The sequence below is a fragment of the Trachurus trachurus genome, assembly GCF_905171665.1.
Source record: "Trachurus trachurus genome assembly, chromosome: 4".
Taxonomy (NCBI): Eukaryota; Metazoa; Chordata; class Actinopteri; order Carangiformes; family Carangidae; genus Trachurus; species Trachurus trachurus.
Genome location: NC_139898.1, coordinates 34,463,573 through 34,478,572, shown reverse-complemented (window position 1 = coordinate 34,478,572; position 15,000 = coordinate 34,463,573). Strand labels below are relative to the sequence as shown.

General features: G+C 40.3%; 1 protein-coding gene across 2 annotated transcripts in view; it reads right to left on the bottom strand.

Annotated features, from left to right (window-relative positions):
• pde4dip (phosphodiesterase 4D interacting protein) overlaps nucleotides 1-15,000 on the bottom strand; it is a 157,308-nt gene that overhangs the window by 36,787 nt on the left and 105,521 nt on the right. For both annotated transcript variants that reach the window (XM_083969576.1, XM_083969577.1), the window contains exons 13-23: nucleotides 13,600-13,809; nucleotides 12,551-12,709; nucleotides 12,265-12,360; nucleotides 10,666-10,803; nucleotides 9,761-9,940; nucleotides 9,225-9,422; nucleotides 7,743-7,994; nucleotides 6,302-6,458; nucleotides 2,610-2,713; nucleotides 1,665-1,783; nucleotides 1-56 (exon numbers count right to left, since the gene is read on the bottom strand). The exon at nucleotides 1-56 is cut by the window's left edge and continues 290 nt beyond it. In XM_083969576.1, coding sequence (XP_083825702.1) covers nucleotides 1-56; nucleotides 1,665-1,783; nucleotides 2,610-2,713; nucleotides 6,302-6,458; nucleotides 7,743-7,994; nucleotides 9,225-9,422; nucleotides 9,761-9,940; nucleotides 10,666-10,803; nucleotides 12,265-12,360; nucleotides 12,551-12,709; nucleotides 13,600-13,809 — 1,669 coding nt within the window. The remainder of the gene's footprint in view (nucleotides 57-1,664; nucleotides 1,784-2,609; nucleotides 2,714-6,301; nucleotides 6,459-7,742; nucleotides 7,995-9,224; nucleotides 9,423-9,760; nucleotides 9,941-10,665; nucleotides 10,804-12,264; nucleotides 12,361-12,550; nucleotides 12,710-13,599; nucleotides 13,810-15,000) is intronic.

Genomic DNA, 15,000 nt, shown 5'->3' with positions numbered 1-15,000 from the left:
CGGTCAGCTGATGCTTCAGCTCCTCGTTCTCCGCCTGGAGGCTGAACAGAGCTTTCCTGTACAGACAGACAGAGAGAGTTGAGTTTTATTATTTTCTACTTTTATTTTATAGATATAACATGAATCACATTCACACCACAAACTGTACAATCCAATTTCCGTGTCTTGCCTCACTCCCGAGTCCATGACCAGCAGATAGACACCATCCTTTCGACTGTGCGTGCAGTAACCATGGAGATAGAGCCGTATCGCCCATAATTAGCTTAGCTCAAACACTGGAAGTGTATAGGTAGTGTTAGCCTGCCTCCACCTAAAGTCGCTAATTAGCTTAGCTCAAACGCTGGAAGTGTATAGGTAGTGTTAGCCTGCCTCCACCTAAAGTCGCTAATTAGCTTAGCTCAAATGCTGGAAGTGTATAGGTAGTGTTAGGGCCGAGATATACCTGCTGTAAACTACGCGTACGCGAGCTGCCGCGCGTATCCTGCGTCGCGTCACCTCGCGTCGATATGTGCGTTCGGTCGCAGCCGACGCATCAAACGGACGCAGATTACGCGTGGCAGCCATGATGCGCTCGAGTACGCGTAGTTTACAGCAAGTATAACGAGGGCTTTAGCCTGCCTCCTACCCAAGCTGAAATCAGCAGTCAGAAGCTGATTTCATTTTAGCTCTAAACTCTGTAAATATATCACTTTTCAACATTTCAAACATGTTTAGGCGAGAAAGTAGCCGTTTAGATCAGCAGTGTGTCGTTAATTTGTCTAAATACCAGCTGTTTACAATTTTGTTCGGACGAATTCGTCGCTACTCAAGCTAGCCGTTGTGACCAACGCGGAAGTGCGTTGGTCACAACGGCTAGCTTGAGTAGCGCCGAATTCGTTACTTTGTGTTAGTTTCACAAAATAAAACACCCGTTGCCCTTTACATACAGAAAACCATGACGATAGAATTTGTGCTTTTACTTTGAAATAGGAAGATAACCTACCCTCGATGTAGCTAGCTTGAACCAAAATAAAGCGTCTTTGCTTGAACCCTCCGTTTTGACCGATCTCGTCCCGTTAGCGGCATTTGACCGCTCAAGATGCCTTACCGGAGAGTTTTGTCAGCTCTGAGACGAAGATCGGCCCGCCGGTTTCTGTTTAGAGTTGCTGAAGAGTTTCTCTGATGACTTTAGGTGGAAGCAGGCTAACACTACCCATACACTTCCAGTGTTTGAGCTAAGCTAATTAGCTACTTTAGGTGGAGGCAGGCTAACACTACCCATACACTTCCAGCGTTTGAGCTAAGCTAATTAGCGACTTTAGGTGGAGGCAGGCTAACACTACCCATACACTTCCAGTGTTTGAGCTAAGCTAATTAGCGACTTTAGGTAGGAGGCAGGCTAACACTACCCATACACTTCCAGTGTTTGAGCTAAGCTAATTAGCGACTTTAGGTGGAGGCAGGCTAGCACTACCCATTCACTTCCAGTGTTTGAGCTAAGCTAATTAGCGACTTTAGGTGGAGGCAGGCTAACACTACCCATACACTTCCAGTGTTTGAGCTAAGCTAATTACGGGCGATACGGCTCTATCTCCCTTGTTACTACACGCACAGTTGAAAGGATGGTGTCTATCTGCTGGTCATGGACTCAGGAGTGAGGCATAAATGTTGTTGTTTCTTCTCACCTCATGTGGGACAGGGAGGAGAAGCCGGTCTTCTCCAGCTGAGCCTTCAGCTCCCCCAGCTGCCGCTCCACCGCTCTCTTCTGCTCCACCAGCTGTTTGACCTCCATCAGCCCCTGGCCCTACACAGTCACACACACACACACACACACACACACACACACACACACACACACACACACACACACACACACACACACACACACACACACCACTGTTAATCAAAGCGTCTCTCTTTCAGATTCGATCAGATCTTCAGAGATGCCGATTTTTCAGAATAAAAGCACAAGTTAAAATATAGGTCAAAATGTAAAAACTGTGATGAAGACAGTCGTCCTTCTAGGTCAACTTGACCCAATATGTTCCCTTCCTCCATCCTTCCTTATTTCCTTCCTTCCTTTCTCCCTTCCTTCCTTCCTTCCTTCCTTCCTTCCTTTTTTCCTTCCTTCCTTCATCCGTCCTTCTGCTTCCTTCCTTGACCTAATCTGTTCCTTCCCTCCATTTTTCTTTCCTTCCTTTTCCCCTTCCTTCAGTCCTTCCTTCGTTTGTTCCCTTCGTCCTTTCTTCTTCGTCCTTCCTCTTTTGATTCAATTGACCCAACCTGTTACCTCCCTCCCTCCATTTTTCTTTCCTTCCTTTTCCCTTCCTTCTTTCCACAATCCTTTTTCCCTTCCTTCTTTCCCTTCATCCTTACTTCTTCCTTCCTTTTTGACCCAATTGACCCAATCTGTTCAAGTTAATATTGTCGCTGCCTGCAGTCCAAATATATATGAATAGCCTATATTAGAAATAAAAATATCCCCTGTCAATGATAATAAACTATATTTACATTTACAAAGACAATGTGATTTGTTAATTGTGAAACTTTGTTGAAATTATTAAATTCTTGTTTGTGTGAGTGTGTTGCATCATGATCCTGTGTGTGTGTGTGTGTGTGTGCGTCCACACCTGGGACTGTCCCGTGGATTTGGACTCGTCTTCATCGACGCTCTCCGTGTACTCGCTGTTCAGATCTTCATCATCAGCCTCGTCTTCCTCCTCTGAGCTCAGATCTACAGGAAGCAGCGAGGGACAAAAAAACAAAACAAAACAGTGAGAAGGAGTTCTTATGTTCCTACATGTGAGACTCTGAGCAGCTCAACATCTGTCTGAGAGAAAACATCTGTTCATCTGAAGGTTCAGCTGTTTTAAATTACATTGTGAGTTTGATAAAAACTGTTTATTAATTTACTTTAATACAAGAAATGAACCACAAAAAGACAACAGGATGTAGGTTCATCTACAGGAGGCAGTTAGAAAGATTACATCTAGTTTATATATAAAGATGTTTAGGAATGGATAATATAATAATAATAATAATAATAAAGAATGAATAATAAGTAAATGAACCATGGTGTGTTCAGAGGCAGAGGGGGGAGAGTTTCAAATTAAAACACCATGGGATCAAAGTGAAAGGTTAAACCTGAGGGATTATGGGTAATCTGAGTCACACAGCAGAGGTAAATCCTGACCTCAACTTTAACCGAGTGTGTTGGATTCATTTAAAGTGAAAACGTCACTTTTATTCTTTTTTAAATATATGAATAAAATAAAACAGTATATATATTATATAACTTAGAATATTTACTGTGTCTTTTGTATTGTATTGTTTTATATAATAAATAGATTAGTTAATAAACACATGAAAGGGATTTGATGAATCTGATCATTTACACCTTATAACATAATGAATTAATGATTTTAATGAATAAACATGTGTTGTTGAGTTTTACCGGGGACTCATGTTTGTATAATTGTGTTATTGTGATTAATTGTGATTTTGTCACTTCAGTCGAACATGAATCTTCACGTTTCACTTCCTCTGCAGCTCCACCCAGTGTTCACACCTCCGTCTGTCTGTCTAAACACAATAAACACTGGACTGGTCTGTGCTGTCTGGTTGTGGAGGATGTAGTTGGTGTAAAAATGTGTGAAAATGTGTGTTTTTGGTGACGTAAAACTGTAAATATGAGTTCATTTTAAACTGGACTGTAGATGTCAGTATGGAGCAGGGGTGGAGGGGGTGGGGGTAACCAGATGTGTGTCCAGAGGTTTAGAAACATCTGCAAAGCAACAACTGAGGAGGAACTCTTGTTTTAATGTTGTTAAACCTGTTGAGCAGAAAAACACATTTTTCCTTTTTTACATTCTTCTGTTTTATAGGAAGAAGGAGAAGAAGATGGAGAAGAGGAGGTGACACATACACACTGCAAAAACTCAAACTCCTACCAAGAATATTTGTCTTATTTCTAGTCAAAATGTCATTTCTAGTCAAAATGTCATTTCTAGTCAAAACAAATCTCATTCTACTTAAAATAAGACTCATCACATTAAAAAGCAGCTTGTTTTTAGACACTTTTTACTTCTTTAAAGCAGATTTTCACTTAAAATAAGTAGAAAAATCTGATAGTGGAGCAAGATTTTCTTTCTTATTTTTTTCTTCTTATTTCAAGTGAAAATTAGTTTGAAACAAGTGAAAATGATCTAAAAACAAGTTCATTTTTTTTTAGGTGATGAGTCTTATTTTAAGTGGAAAGAGTTTAGTTTTGACTAGAAATGAGACATTTTGACAAGAAATAAGACAAATATTCTTGGAAAGATGTTGAGTTTTTGCAGTGCATCCGTCCTCACTGAGCTCGTTACCTCATATTAATGAAGTCTGAACCACAGATGAACAGAGTCGATGTTTGTTGAACTGAACAGAGTCAGACATGAACATTTGAATCATCAGAACTCATCATGCACACACACACACACACACACACACACACACACACACACACTGATATATTATGAGTCATAATATATAAAACATTTACACTGTCAATCACATTAAATGTTGTTGCTTCGAACTTCATTGAAATAAAAATACAAATAAACATGAACTATAAATTGGATGAATTGTGCAGAGTCACAGTGACATTCATAATAAAACTGTTAAATAAAAAAATCATCTTTTTTTAAAACTAAAGGAAAATAATATGTCACATTTACAAATACATAATGAAAAAGGAAATAATGTTTAGTTATGTTAAAGCTTCTGTTGTTCTATTATGTAAATGAACTGAATACATTTCCAGGCACAAAAAATGGCAAAAAGTTATGATTCTTCTAGTTTTTTTTTTTTTTTGTTCTTTCATTTTTATATTTTATAATCATGTAATTTTCATGCAATGCTGTTAGAAAACACGATGTTGAGGCTGCAGGGTCAAAATCTACAGTGGCCCAGAAGTGTCAATGTGCTGCTACTGAAAGAAAAACCAGCTTCAACAAACACACGAACACACACACGAGCTGCACAGAAATCTCAGAAGTGTTGAATGTATACGGCTGGACAATAAACCAATTTATCCATTAATTCACATGTGTAGTTCAGGTGATGCACACGCTGATGTCCAGCTCTTTTATGGCCGTGTGTGTGTTGCATCGTGCTTCATGCATTTGTGTCACAGTCACAGTCAGTTTGAAACTAGAAAGACTGAAGTCGGAAAAGTTACATTCTCATTGTGGCCGGCAGGGTTTGCTGTTTCTGATTGCTTCTGATTACTCCCAAATCAAAACAAAATGAAGTTGTTTTGGCTATTTTTTTTGTCATCTGTGGATTTATGTTAAGGAGGAGGGGAAAAATCAATTTAAATCCTGATTTTTTTTTTTTGATTTTTCTTTCAGGCCGTATCACCCAGCCCTAGTTGAATGTTTGAAGAGCTGAATCTGCAGCAGTGTTTCGTGCTGTGTGCGTGTGTAAATATATATACATACTATATGTACAGCTCTGGAAAACATAAAGAGACCGCTCCAAAATGTTGTTAATAAACCAGCTTCTCTACATGTTGCTATGGCAGCCATCGATTCCAGTGTCTATTGAACTCCAACACCAGCACCTCACTCTACTGAGCTGCTCACCTGAACCTAATCAGATTTAATGAGGAAGAAAGATTATAAATAAAAAAAAATGGGATTATTCCACCAATGTTGATTTCTAAACTCTTCCTAAGTTTAAAAAGTAGTGTTGTGTTGTTTTAAAATGAATATGAACTTGTTATCTTTGCATTATATACGGTAAGGTCTGAAAACACTATTTTTTTTTGCCATTTTCTGCAAATAAATAAATGCTCTAAATGACAAATTTTTATTTCCAATTTGGGAGAAATTATGTCAGTAGGTTATAGAATGAAACAAAAGTGTTCATTTTACTCAAACACATGAATAGTAAAACCAGAGGAACTGATCATTTTGAAGTGGTCTCTTCATGTTTTTCAGAGCTGTATGTATATCTATATATATATACATATATATATATATAGAGAGATATATATATACAGTATATGTATATGTGTGTGTTTTGGCGCCTCAGGGCCACCGTACGGTCGACCTGCAGCTGATTGTCAGGTTAAACACACAGGTGTTATGAAGCAGAGTCTCTTCCACCACTGGTTAGTTTGTAAAATCACCAAAACCAAAACCACCAAAACCACCAAAACCAAAACCACCAGTGCAGTGAGTCACTCCCCCCTGTGGGAGGAGGAGGAGGAGCAGGAGCAGGAGGAGGAGCAGGAGGAGGTGCTGTTACAGAAACTGTCCCATGCTTCTCTGGTTCCCACCTAGAGACTCGGGCAGCCGGTCTCGGTCTCGGTCTCGGTCTCGGTCTCGGTCCGGCTGCTGCACCAGAACCAGGTTCTCCCTCAGATCCTCGACCTCCTGGGTCAGACGCTCCAGCAGCGGGAGGGAGGAGGGGTCGACCAGCTCCCTCTGCAGCTCCTACACACACACACACACACACACACACACACACACACACACACACACACACACACACACACACACACACACACACACACACACACACACACACACACACACACACACACAGGGGAGACCCACAGCACACCATGATTCTTCTGTGAGGCAAAGCAAGGCATCTTTATTCATATAGTGTGTTTCATACCAGGGAACAACCCAACGTGCTTTAAATGAAGATAAAACATTTAAAACATTTAACAGTAAGAACTGGAAAAGTGAAAAACATAAAAAGAACTAAAACTGCAACAATTAAATGATTAATCAAACAACAGGGACTAGGGACTACTAGGATGGAAATTAGCTGTGAGCTAAATCTGGTGCAACCATCTCCTCATTGTTTTCTGCAAATGATTAATGTAATTGCACACTGTCCCTTAATAAACTAATAAACTAAACTAAACAAATAATCAATTATTAAATGAATCGTCAACTATTCTGATAATCTAATAATTAGCTTGAGTTGTTTTTTTTTTTTTAAGAAAAAAAGCTCCAGATTCTCTGATTGCAGCTTCTTAAATGTGAATATTTCTGGTTTCTTTGTTCCTTTATGACAATAAACTGAGTCTCTCTTTGGTTTGTGGACAAAACAAGACATTTGAGGACGATGTCGTCTGCTGGTTTGAGAAACACTGGTTGATGTTTTTAGACATTTTAAAGATTTTATTGACCAAACAACTAATCGATTAATCATTAATAATCGACAGATTAAGCGATAATGTAACATAAATTAGTTAGTTAGTTAGTTAGTTAGTTAGTTAGTTGTTTGATGGACTGTATTGTTAGTTTTGTATGTGCTGTATTGTTTTGTGTTGTATGTATCCAGGCTCCTACAATAAGCTTTCCATAGCTTCAATGGGAGACTGATTCACACAAAGTACGTAGTTGTGTGTGTGTGAATAAAATCAATGTTGAACAACTAAATGTAAATAATAATGAATATAAATATAAAAATGTAATAGAATAAAACCCAAAATAGTAAAAAATTGGTACAGGAATATATGTACTGTATATACATACTGTATATAGACTGTATATAATAAAATAAAAAACTAGACTAAACTAGAGCATAAAGAGTATACATAACAGTTTTCTGCATGAAATATTGGTTTGTATTAAAACAATTAAGAGGATTTACAGTGCAAATTCTAGATTAAGATTTTAAGTTCTTTAAAGAAGTTAAATGCACGGTGCCGTCGTGCTGTGGTGTCGTGCGGTCACGGTGTTTAGGCTCCGCCCACTCACCCTGAGCAGCTGGTCCTTCACCTGCAGCGAGCGGCTCAGCGAGTCCAGCGTGGCGGTCTGACTCCTGCTCTGCTCCTGGTTCTCCTTCTCCCTCCTCAGGGCCAGACGCAGCTCCTCCTGCACCAGCTGCAGCTCCAGACCCGGGTCCAGGTTCGAGTCCCTCAGCCCGACCCCGGAGCTCAGCTGGCGGCGCAGCTCCTGCAGCCGGGACGCCTGCTCCTCCATCACCTCACCGAGGCGGCTCGCTGAGTCCTGGAGGAGGAGGAGGAGGAGGAGGAGGAGGAGGAAGAGGAGGAGGAGGAGGAGAGAGGAGGAGGAGGAGGAGAGAGGAGGAGGAGAGAGGAGGAGGAGGAGGAGGAGAGAGGAAGAGGAGGAGGAGGAGTCAGCTTCATCTGTCATTCTTTTAGCCCAACTTACATCTAATTTCTTAGAGCAGTGAACTGAGACACTGGGAGCTTCCGCTACAAACAAGCTTAAAATATCGACTTATTTAATTTTTTTTGGAACAATTTCTCATGTTGAGGCTTCAATACAAGACGGACATTACATACGAGCAGCATGGAGGTATTTGGATGTTTTTTGGTGTGTCTTTTTGGACGAAGAAAAGTGGTATCCATTCACAACCATTATATGGACAAATACTGCTGCAAAGACCCCCCCGTAACTCAGAGAAGCCACGGAGAATTCTCACAGCTCTTAGTTGACATGAGGGTGAGTAGATAATGAGTGAAATTTGAATTTTGGGTGAACTATCCCTTTAACAATACTGCTTGAGTTTGCGCAATAATTCTTATAGTGCTCTTACGATGGTGAATTTATGAGGTGTATGTATGTGCTATGTTATGGGATATGTGCAGTGCTGTTATGTCTTGTGTTTGCTGTGTTGCTATGGCTGAGGTGTATTGTGTTTGTTGTCATTGTGGCCATCAAGGCATTTATGGCTCAGCTACAGAGTCCAAGAACGGGACAATAAAGTTTATCGTATCGTATCGTATCGTATCGTATGCACTGCAAAAACAAGAATATTTATCCTATTTCTAGTCTAAACAAATCTCATTCTACTTAAAATAAGACTCATCACATAAAAAGCAGCTTGTTTTTAGACACTTTTTACTTCTTTCAAGCAGATTTTCACTTGAAATAAGTAGAAAAATCTGATAGTGGAGCAAGTTTTTCTTTCTTATTACAAACACCAAAAAAACTTGCTTTCACTGGCAGATTTTTCTACTTATTTCAATTGAAAATACATTTGAAACAAGTGAAAATGATCTAAAAACAAGTTATTTTTAGGTGATGAGTCTTATTTTAAGGGGAAAGAGATTAATTTTGACTAGAAATGAGACATTTGGACAAGAAATAAGACAAATATTCTTGGAAAGATTTTGAGTTTTTGCAGTGTGTGATCATGTGACTTGCTGCACCTCCTCCTCCTCCTCCTCCTCCTCCTCCTCCTCCTCCTCCTCCTCCTCCTCCTCCTCCTACCTGGATGTACTGGTCCCGGGAGCCGAGGGCGGAGACCAGGGTCTGGACCTGGTCCTGGTGCTGCTGGGCCTGGAGGGTCCGGTCGGCCAGAACCTCCTGGAACAGACGGTCCTTCAGCTGGAGGCGGAGCTTCAACTCCTCTAGGACGCCACCGGGAGAGGAGGAGGGGAGCTGGGAGAGGAGGGAGCAGCGGAGATCCTAATGGAGGAGGAGGAGGAGGAGGAGGAGGAGGAGGAAAGAGGAGGAGAGAGGAGGAGGAAGAAAATGGAGAATGATGATCATAACTCAGTAACAGAGTTGAATATCTTTAGTCGACATGATCCATCTATCTATCTATCTATCTATCTATCTATCTATCTATCTATCTATCTATCTATCTATCTATCTATCTATCTATCTATCTATCTATCTATCTATCTATCTATCTATCATCTATCTATCTATCTATCTATCTATCTATCTATCTATCTATCTATCTATCTATCTATCTATCTATCTATCTATCTATCCATCTCTCTATCTCTCCATCTCTCTACCTGAGCCTCCTGTGTGTGAGCGTGCAGCGCCCCCTGCAGCTGGCCGATGATGTCGTCTCTCTCCTTCAGCTCGTTCCTCCGTCGCTCCTCGCTCTCCTGCTGCTGCCGCTGGACGCTCCTGCAGGAGTCTCCCAGCTGCTGCAGCTCCAAGCTCTTCCCCCGCACCAGCAGCTCCAGACTCTACACACACACACACACACACACACAGACAGACATGATGTTGTTACCCTAAATTATGACTCTCAGTTTTATTTTGATAGGAACCAATACGTGCTCCAAGAACTTTTATTTTGAAAGGCGGTAAAGTTCACTTCAGAAAGGGTTAGGGTAATTTCTGCACCTTTAAATGTATTTTATTGGAGCTATTGTGTTGTTGTTAAAAATGTAAAAGTAAATTATTTTCTTTATTTTGAATCACACTGAACCCATGTGTTGTGGTTTTGGGTGTTTAAAGAGAAATTAGTTTAATGGATTCTCCCATTGCACTGAGATGACCCGTCTGGATTCAATGGGAGAAGATATACAGTTCTTTGCTCGGTTAATGTTGTTATAATAATTGGAGCAATATTTTGTGATTTTTGTGTCGCTGTTTCTTATTTTAAAAAATGTATTAAAAGTAATGTGTGTTGTAAAATGTAATTTTTATGCATTCGGGGATGTTTATGGTCTGGAAAATGATAGCGTGGTTGCATCAAGTGCTTAGTGCTCCGTGTTGCATTGTTAGTGATGGCTACTGTGTTCACATACTGAAGAAACCATTTCAGAAAACTACTGTGCTCTGCTATTTTCATGCAGGAGTAATTTGAGCCAGACACAATGCAGAATAGACCCCGCTACATGTGTGTGTGTCTGTGTCTGTGTGTGTGTGTCTGTGTGTGTGTGTGTGTGTTAGTGTGTGCGCTCACAGTGATGGTCTCCTGGTTGTTGTCTAACACACAGCGTTGTCTCTCTAGGTCTCTCTCCTTCTCCCTGAGCAGCAGCTGCAGGCGACGAGTCTCCTCCTCCTTCTCCTCCACGCAGCGGAACTTCTCGTCCACCGCTCGCTGCACACACACACACACACACCAACATCATCATCAATCATTAATCAATCAATCAATACATCGTCAGTCAATCAATCAATATGTCAATCAGCATCATCATCATCGCTGAACCCTGACAGGTCTGTTTGGGACTGAGCTGCAGCTTCCTCCTTCTCTACCTCAGTGTTAACCGGAGTTTAAATAAAGATTGAATGATTGAATGAATGTATGAATGAATGAATGATTGACTGTATGAATGAATAAATGTAGGCTATATGTATGTATGAATGAATGAATGAATAAATGAATGAAATGACTGCATGAGTGAATGTATGAATGAATGTATGTATGAATGAATGACTGTATGTATGAATTAATGTATGAATGAATGAATGAATGTATGTATGTATGACTGAATAAATGAATGTATGAATGAATAAATGAATGAATGTATGTATGTATGCATGAATGCCTGTATGTATGAAAGAATGTATGAATTAATTAATAAATGAAGGAATGTATGAATGAATGAATGAATGAATGAATGTATGTATGTATGTATGAATGAATGAAGCGTGGCGTCCAGTGATATGATTGGCGGTTTTGATGAGCACACATGTTCTGTTAGATGATTGGCCGTAGAAAAACACCTGCATATCGGTTATCAGTTGTTATCGGAATCGGAAATTAAGCGTTGGGCGGCATCGGGATGTTGGATATCGGTAAAAATTCCAATATGGGAACAACTCCCTACTTTTTATCTCATGTGGAAATTTCTTTATTTTTTATTTTTGAGGTTTTGTGTCACCTGTCTCATGCAGGACAGTTTTCATCTCACTGAAGCCAGAAAAAAAGTTTAACACAATGAAAATCAAATGTTCATGAGTAGGGATGTCACGATCATAGATTTTCTTGGTACGGTTATTGTCAGAGAAATAATCACGGTGTTACGGTTATCACGATTATTCTGCATTAATTCATTTCACAACACTATGAATGTGTAAAATCAAATATAGTCAAAATATAATTACATTACTCATTGTTTACACAAAATATTTCAAGTATCTATTAATATAGGACCAATTATTAACCCCCAGGGGAAGTGTTTGAAATTCAGGTCATAAATTGTCGTCTATACCAAATGTTATGTTTATTTTAATCGTTTTTTGTTTTATTTTGTGTGTTTTTTTAAATACAAATGACACACTAACATTTAAATTTCTACCAATTCAAGGTTACGCTAAATAAATGGACCAGTATTGGTGCATTTACCTTCATTTTGGAGCACATCTGCCGATATGGTTCCGACATAATCTATTTTGGGAAGTGACGGTATTTAAGAACCTTTAAGATTAAATAATTGTGGCGTCTAATACCGTGATTAATTGTGAAAACAAGTAATCGTGACATCCCTATTCATGAGTGTGTGTCTGTGTGTGTGTGTGCATGTCTGTGTGTGTGTGTGTGTGTGTGTGTGTTCACCTCCAGAGCTCGGTCTCGTTCCTGGATCCTCTGGCGGAGCTTCATCAGCAGAGAGTCTCTGTTCTCTGAGGGCCGATCCAGCAGCTCAGAGTAATCCTGATACAACAACACACACATCTGGATCAACACACTGAACTGGGTGTGTGTGTGTGTGTGTGTGTGTGTGTGTGTGTGTGTGTGTGTCTGTGTGTGTGTGTGTGTGTGTGTGTGTGTGTGTGTGTGTGTGTGTGTGTGTGTGTGTGTGTGTGTGTGTGTGTGTGTGTGTGTGTGTGTGTGTGTGTGTGACCTCCAGCAGCTGCTCCTTGGTCTGCAGAGATGTCCTCAGCTCTCTGATGCTCCTCTCCCTCTCCTCCTTCTCCCTCTCCCTCTGCTGCTCCTCCTCTCTCCGCTGCTCCTCTCTCTGCTGCAGCGACGACCGAGCTTCATCCAGAGCCAGCTGCAGCTCCTGAAACACACACACACACACACACATTTAAAGGGATAGTTCAACATTTAGTCAAATTGGCCCCATTGCCATAATCCCTATAGTCATAGCAGTAGGTTCGTTACCTTTAATTGTCGGTGCAAGCTGTTTTTAGAAGGGTGGAGCATGAAAAACTGTTAGGGCCAATGGCGTGAATTTGTGGAAATATTGTTATTATTATTGAAAATTCAAGGAAAAAAAACTTTTTTAGGAGAAACTGATAAAAAACTTTCCAAAAAAAAAAAAGTAAAAAAAAAAAATCGACAAAAAAGTGGTAAGAATTCTAAAAAAAAATTTTTTTTAAGTAAAATATTTTCTCAAAAATTTCTCAAAAAAAGCTTTAAGAAAAATCTAGAAAAAGTGGTTAAATTTCTAAAAAAAGAAAAGAAAAAAAAAAGTAAAATATTTTCTAGAAGGAAGTGGTAAAATTTCTCAAAAACAATTCTAAAGAAAGTTGCAAAATTTTATAATAACACAACGTTACCACACAGAGTTGTTTTAGAGGGAAATTCATGTAAAACCACTGATGCATGTTGCCTTCAGGGACAGTTTTTCATCAAGCAGTCTCTGTATTTCCCTCTAAAACAACTCTGTGTGGTAACGTTGTGTTATTATCTCATAGCGTGGTGAATGTGCAGCTCACAACTTGTCCACCAGAGCGTTGTGGAGTTGTTGGATTGTGTATTTGATGAGTTTGATGAGGGAAACCAAGAAATCCCATAATGAGCCTCCGTAGCGTAGCTCTGAGCAGCTCACGGCTCTGCTCCGCCGTTCTAAAAACAGCTTGCACCGACAATTAAAGGTAACGAACCTACTGCTATGACTAGGGATCATGGATTATGTGTGTGTGTGTGTGTGTGTGTGGTGCTGACCTGGTTGTGTGTCTCGGTCTCTCTGCGGTGCTGCAGCGCCCCCTGCAGGTCGTTCTCCAGACGCTGCAGCGAGCGGCTCAGCTCCTCCTGACTCCTCGCCGCCTGGCGCTGCGTTCGCTGACCGGCCTGAAGCTCCAGCTGAGACTGGAACAGAGCGGCCTGGAGGGACAGCGCCTCCTCCTGGCCACGCAGACCCTCCACCCCCGACACCTGAGGAGGAGGAGGAGGAGGAGGAGCAGGAGGAGGAGGAGGAGAATACGCATATTAGATTATGCAACAACAACAACTTTTTCTCATTCCAAGAACAAATAAAGAGAAGGAGAGGCAGAAGGGCCTTCAGATATTGACCGAATCTCCTTGTTGTTTACATTCTACTTCCTGGTAGAAAACCAGCACGTAATGTGAATGAGATCAATAGTAACGAACGAGAGTTTAGCTATATATCATATTTTTCACGTCCTATCACCGTTTAGACAAATCTGAAATGATTGAAGAAACATTACTATTTCTGTGTGTGTGTTTTGTGTTGCTATGTGTTGTATTTATTCAGTTTGGGGGAATCACAGTGTCTAGAAAGCATCAGTGGCTCAGCTGACAGGGACGCGATACTTTTTTTCCTACTATGGCCACGCCAAGACCCGCCTTACTCCGCCTCTGATTGGCTGCCTCTGCAAGGCTAAGCCTATCCCTGCATCTTACCCTAACCTTAACCACTCCCTTCACACGCCTAAACCAACCGTCTTTGCCTAAACCTAACCGGCAGAGTAGAGGGCATCGTGATAAGCCAATCAGAGGCCTAGTAAGGCGGGTCTTGGCGTGGCCATAGTAGGAAAAGAAATTTCGCCGGGCAGCTAATGGCGGAAGCTAAGCTAACGGCGGTAGCTAACAGCGGCAGCTAAGCTAACAGCAGGACGTCAGCTGTTAAAACCCTCCCGTTGTGGGACACGACATGAAACTACTCCAGTTAGCTCAGTCATGTTGGAACTCAGATATCCGCTGGAGAAAATATGTTATTTATTAAAGTTAAACAGGTAGCTAATCTATGATAACCATGACTAATTACAAAAATGTGCACACGTAAATAGTAATGTTTGTCCAATCATATATAAATATATTTGTTCTGAGACTAAAGAGCGTTACTTTCTTCAAGTCAATGTACGTTCAAATTAGGGGCCAATTGCGTGCAGTTTTGGAAATATTGTAGAGATATTTCTGGAAAAAAAAGTGGTACAATTTCTCCAAAAACATTTAAACATTTCTAATGGTAAAAATTCTCAGAAAAAAAAGAAGGAAAAAAAAATTCTAGAAAAAAGTGGTAAGATTTCTCAAAAAAAAAAGTTAAACATTTTCTAGAAAAAAGTGGTAAAAAAAAGGTTGTTGTTTTTTTTTTATTCTAGAAAA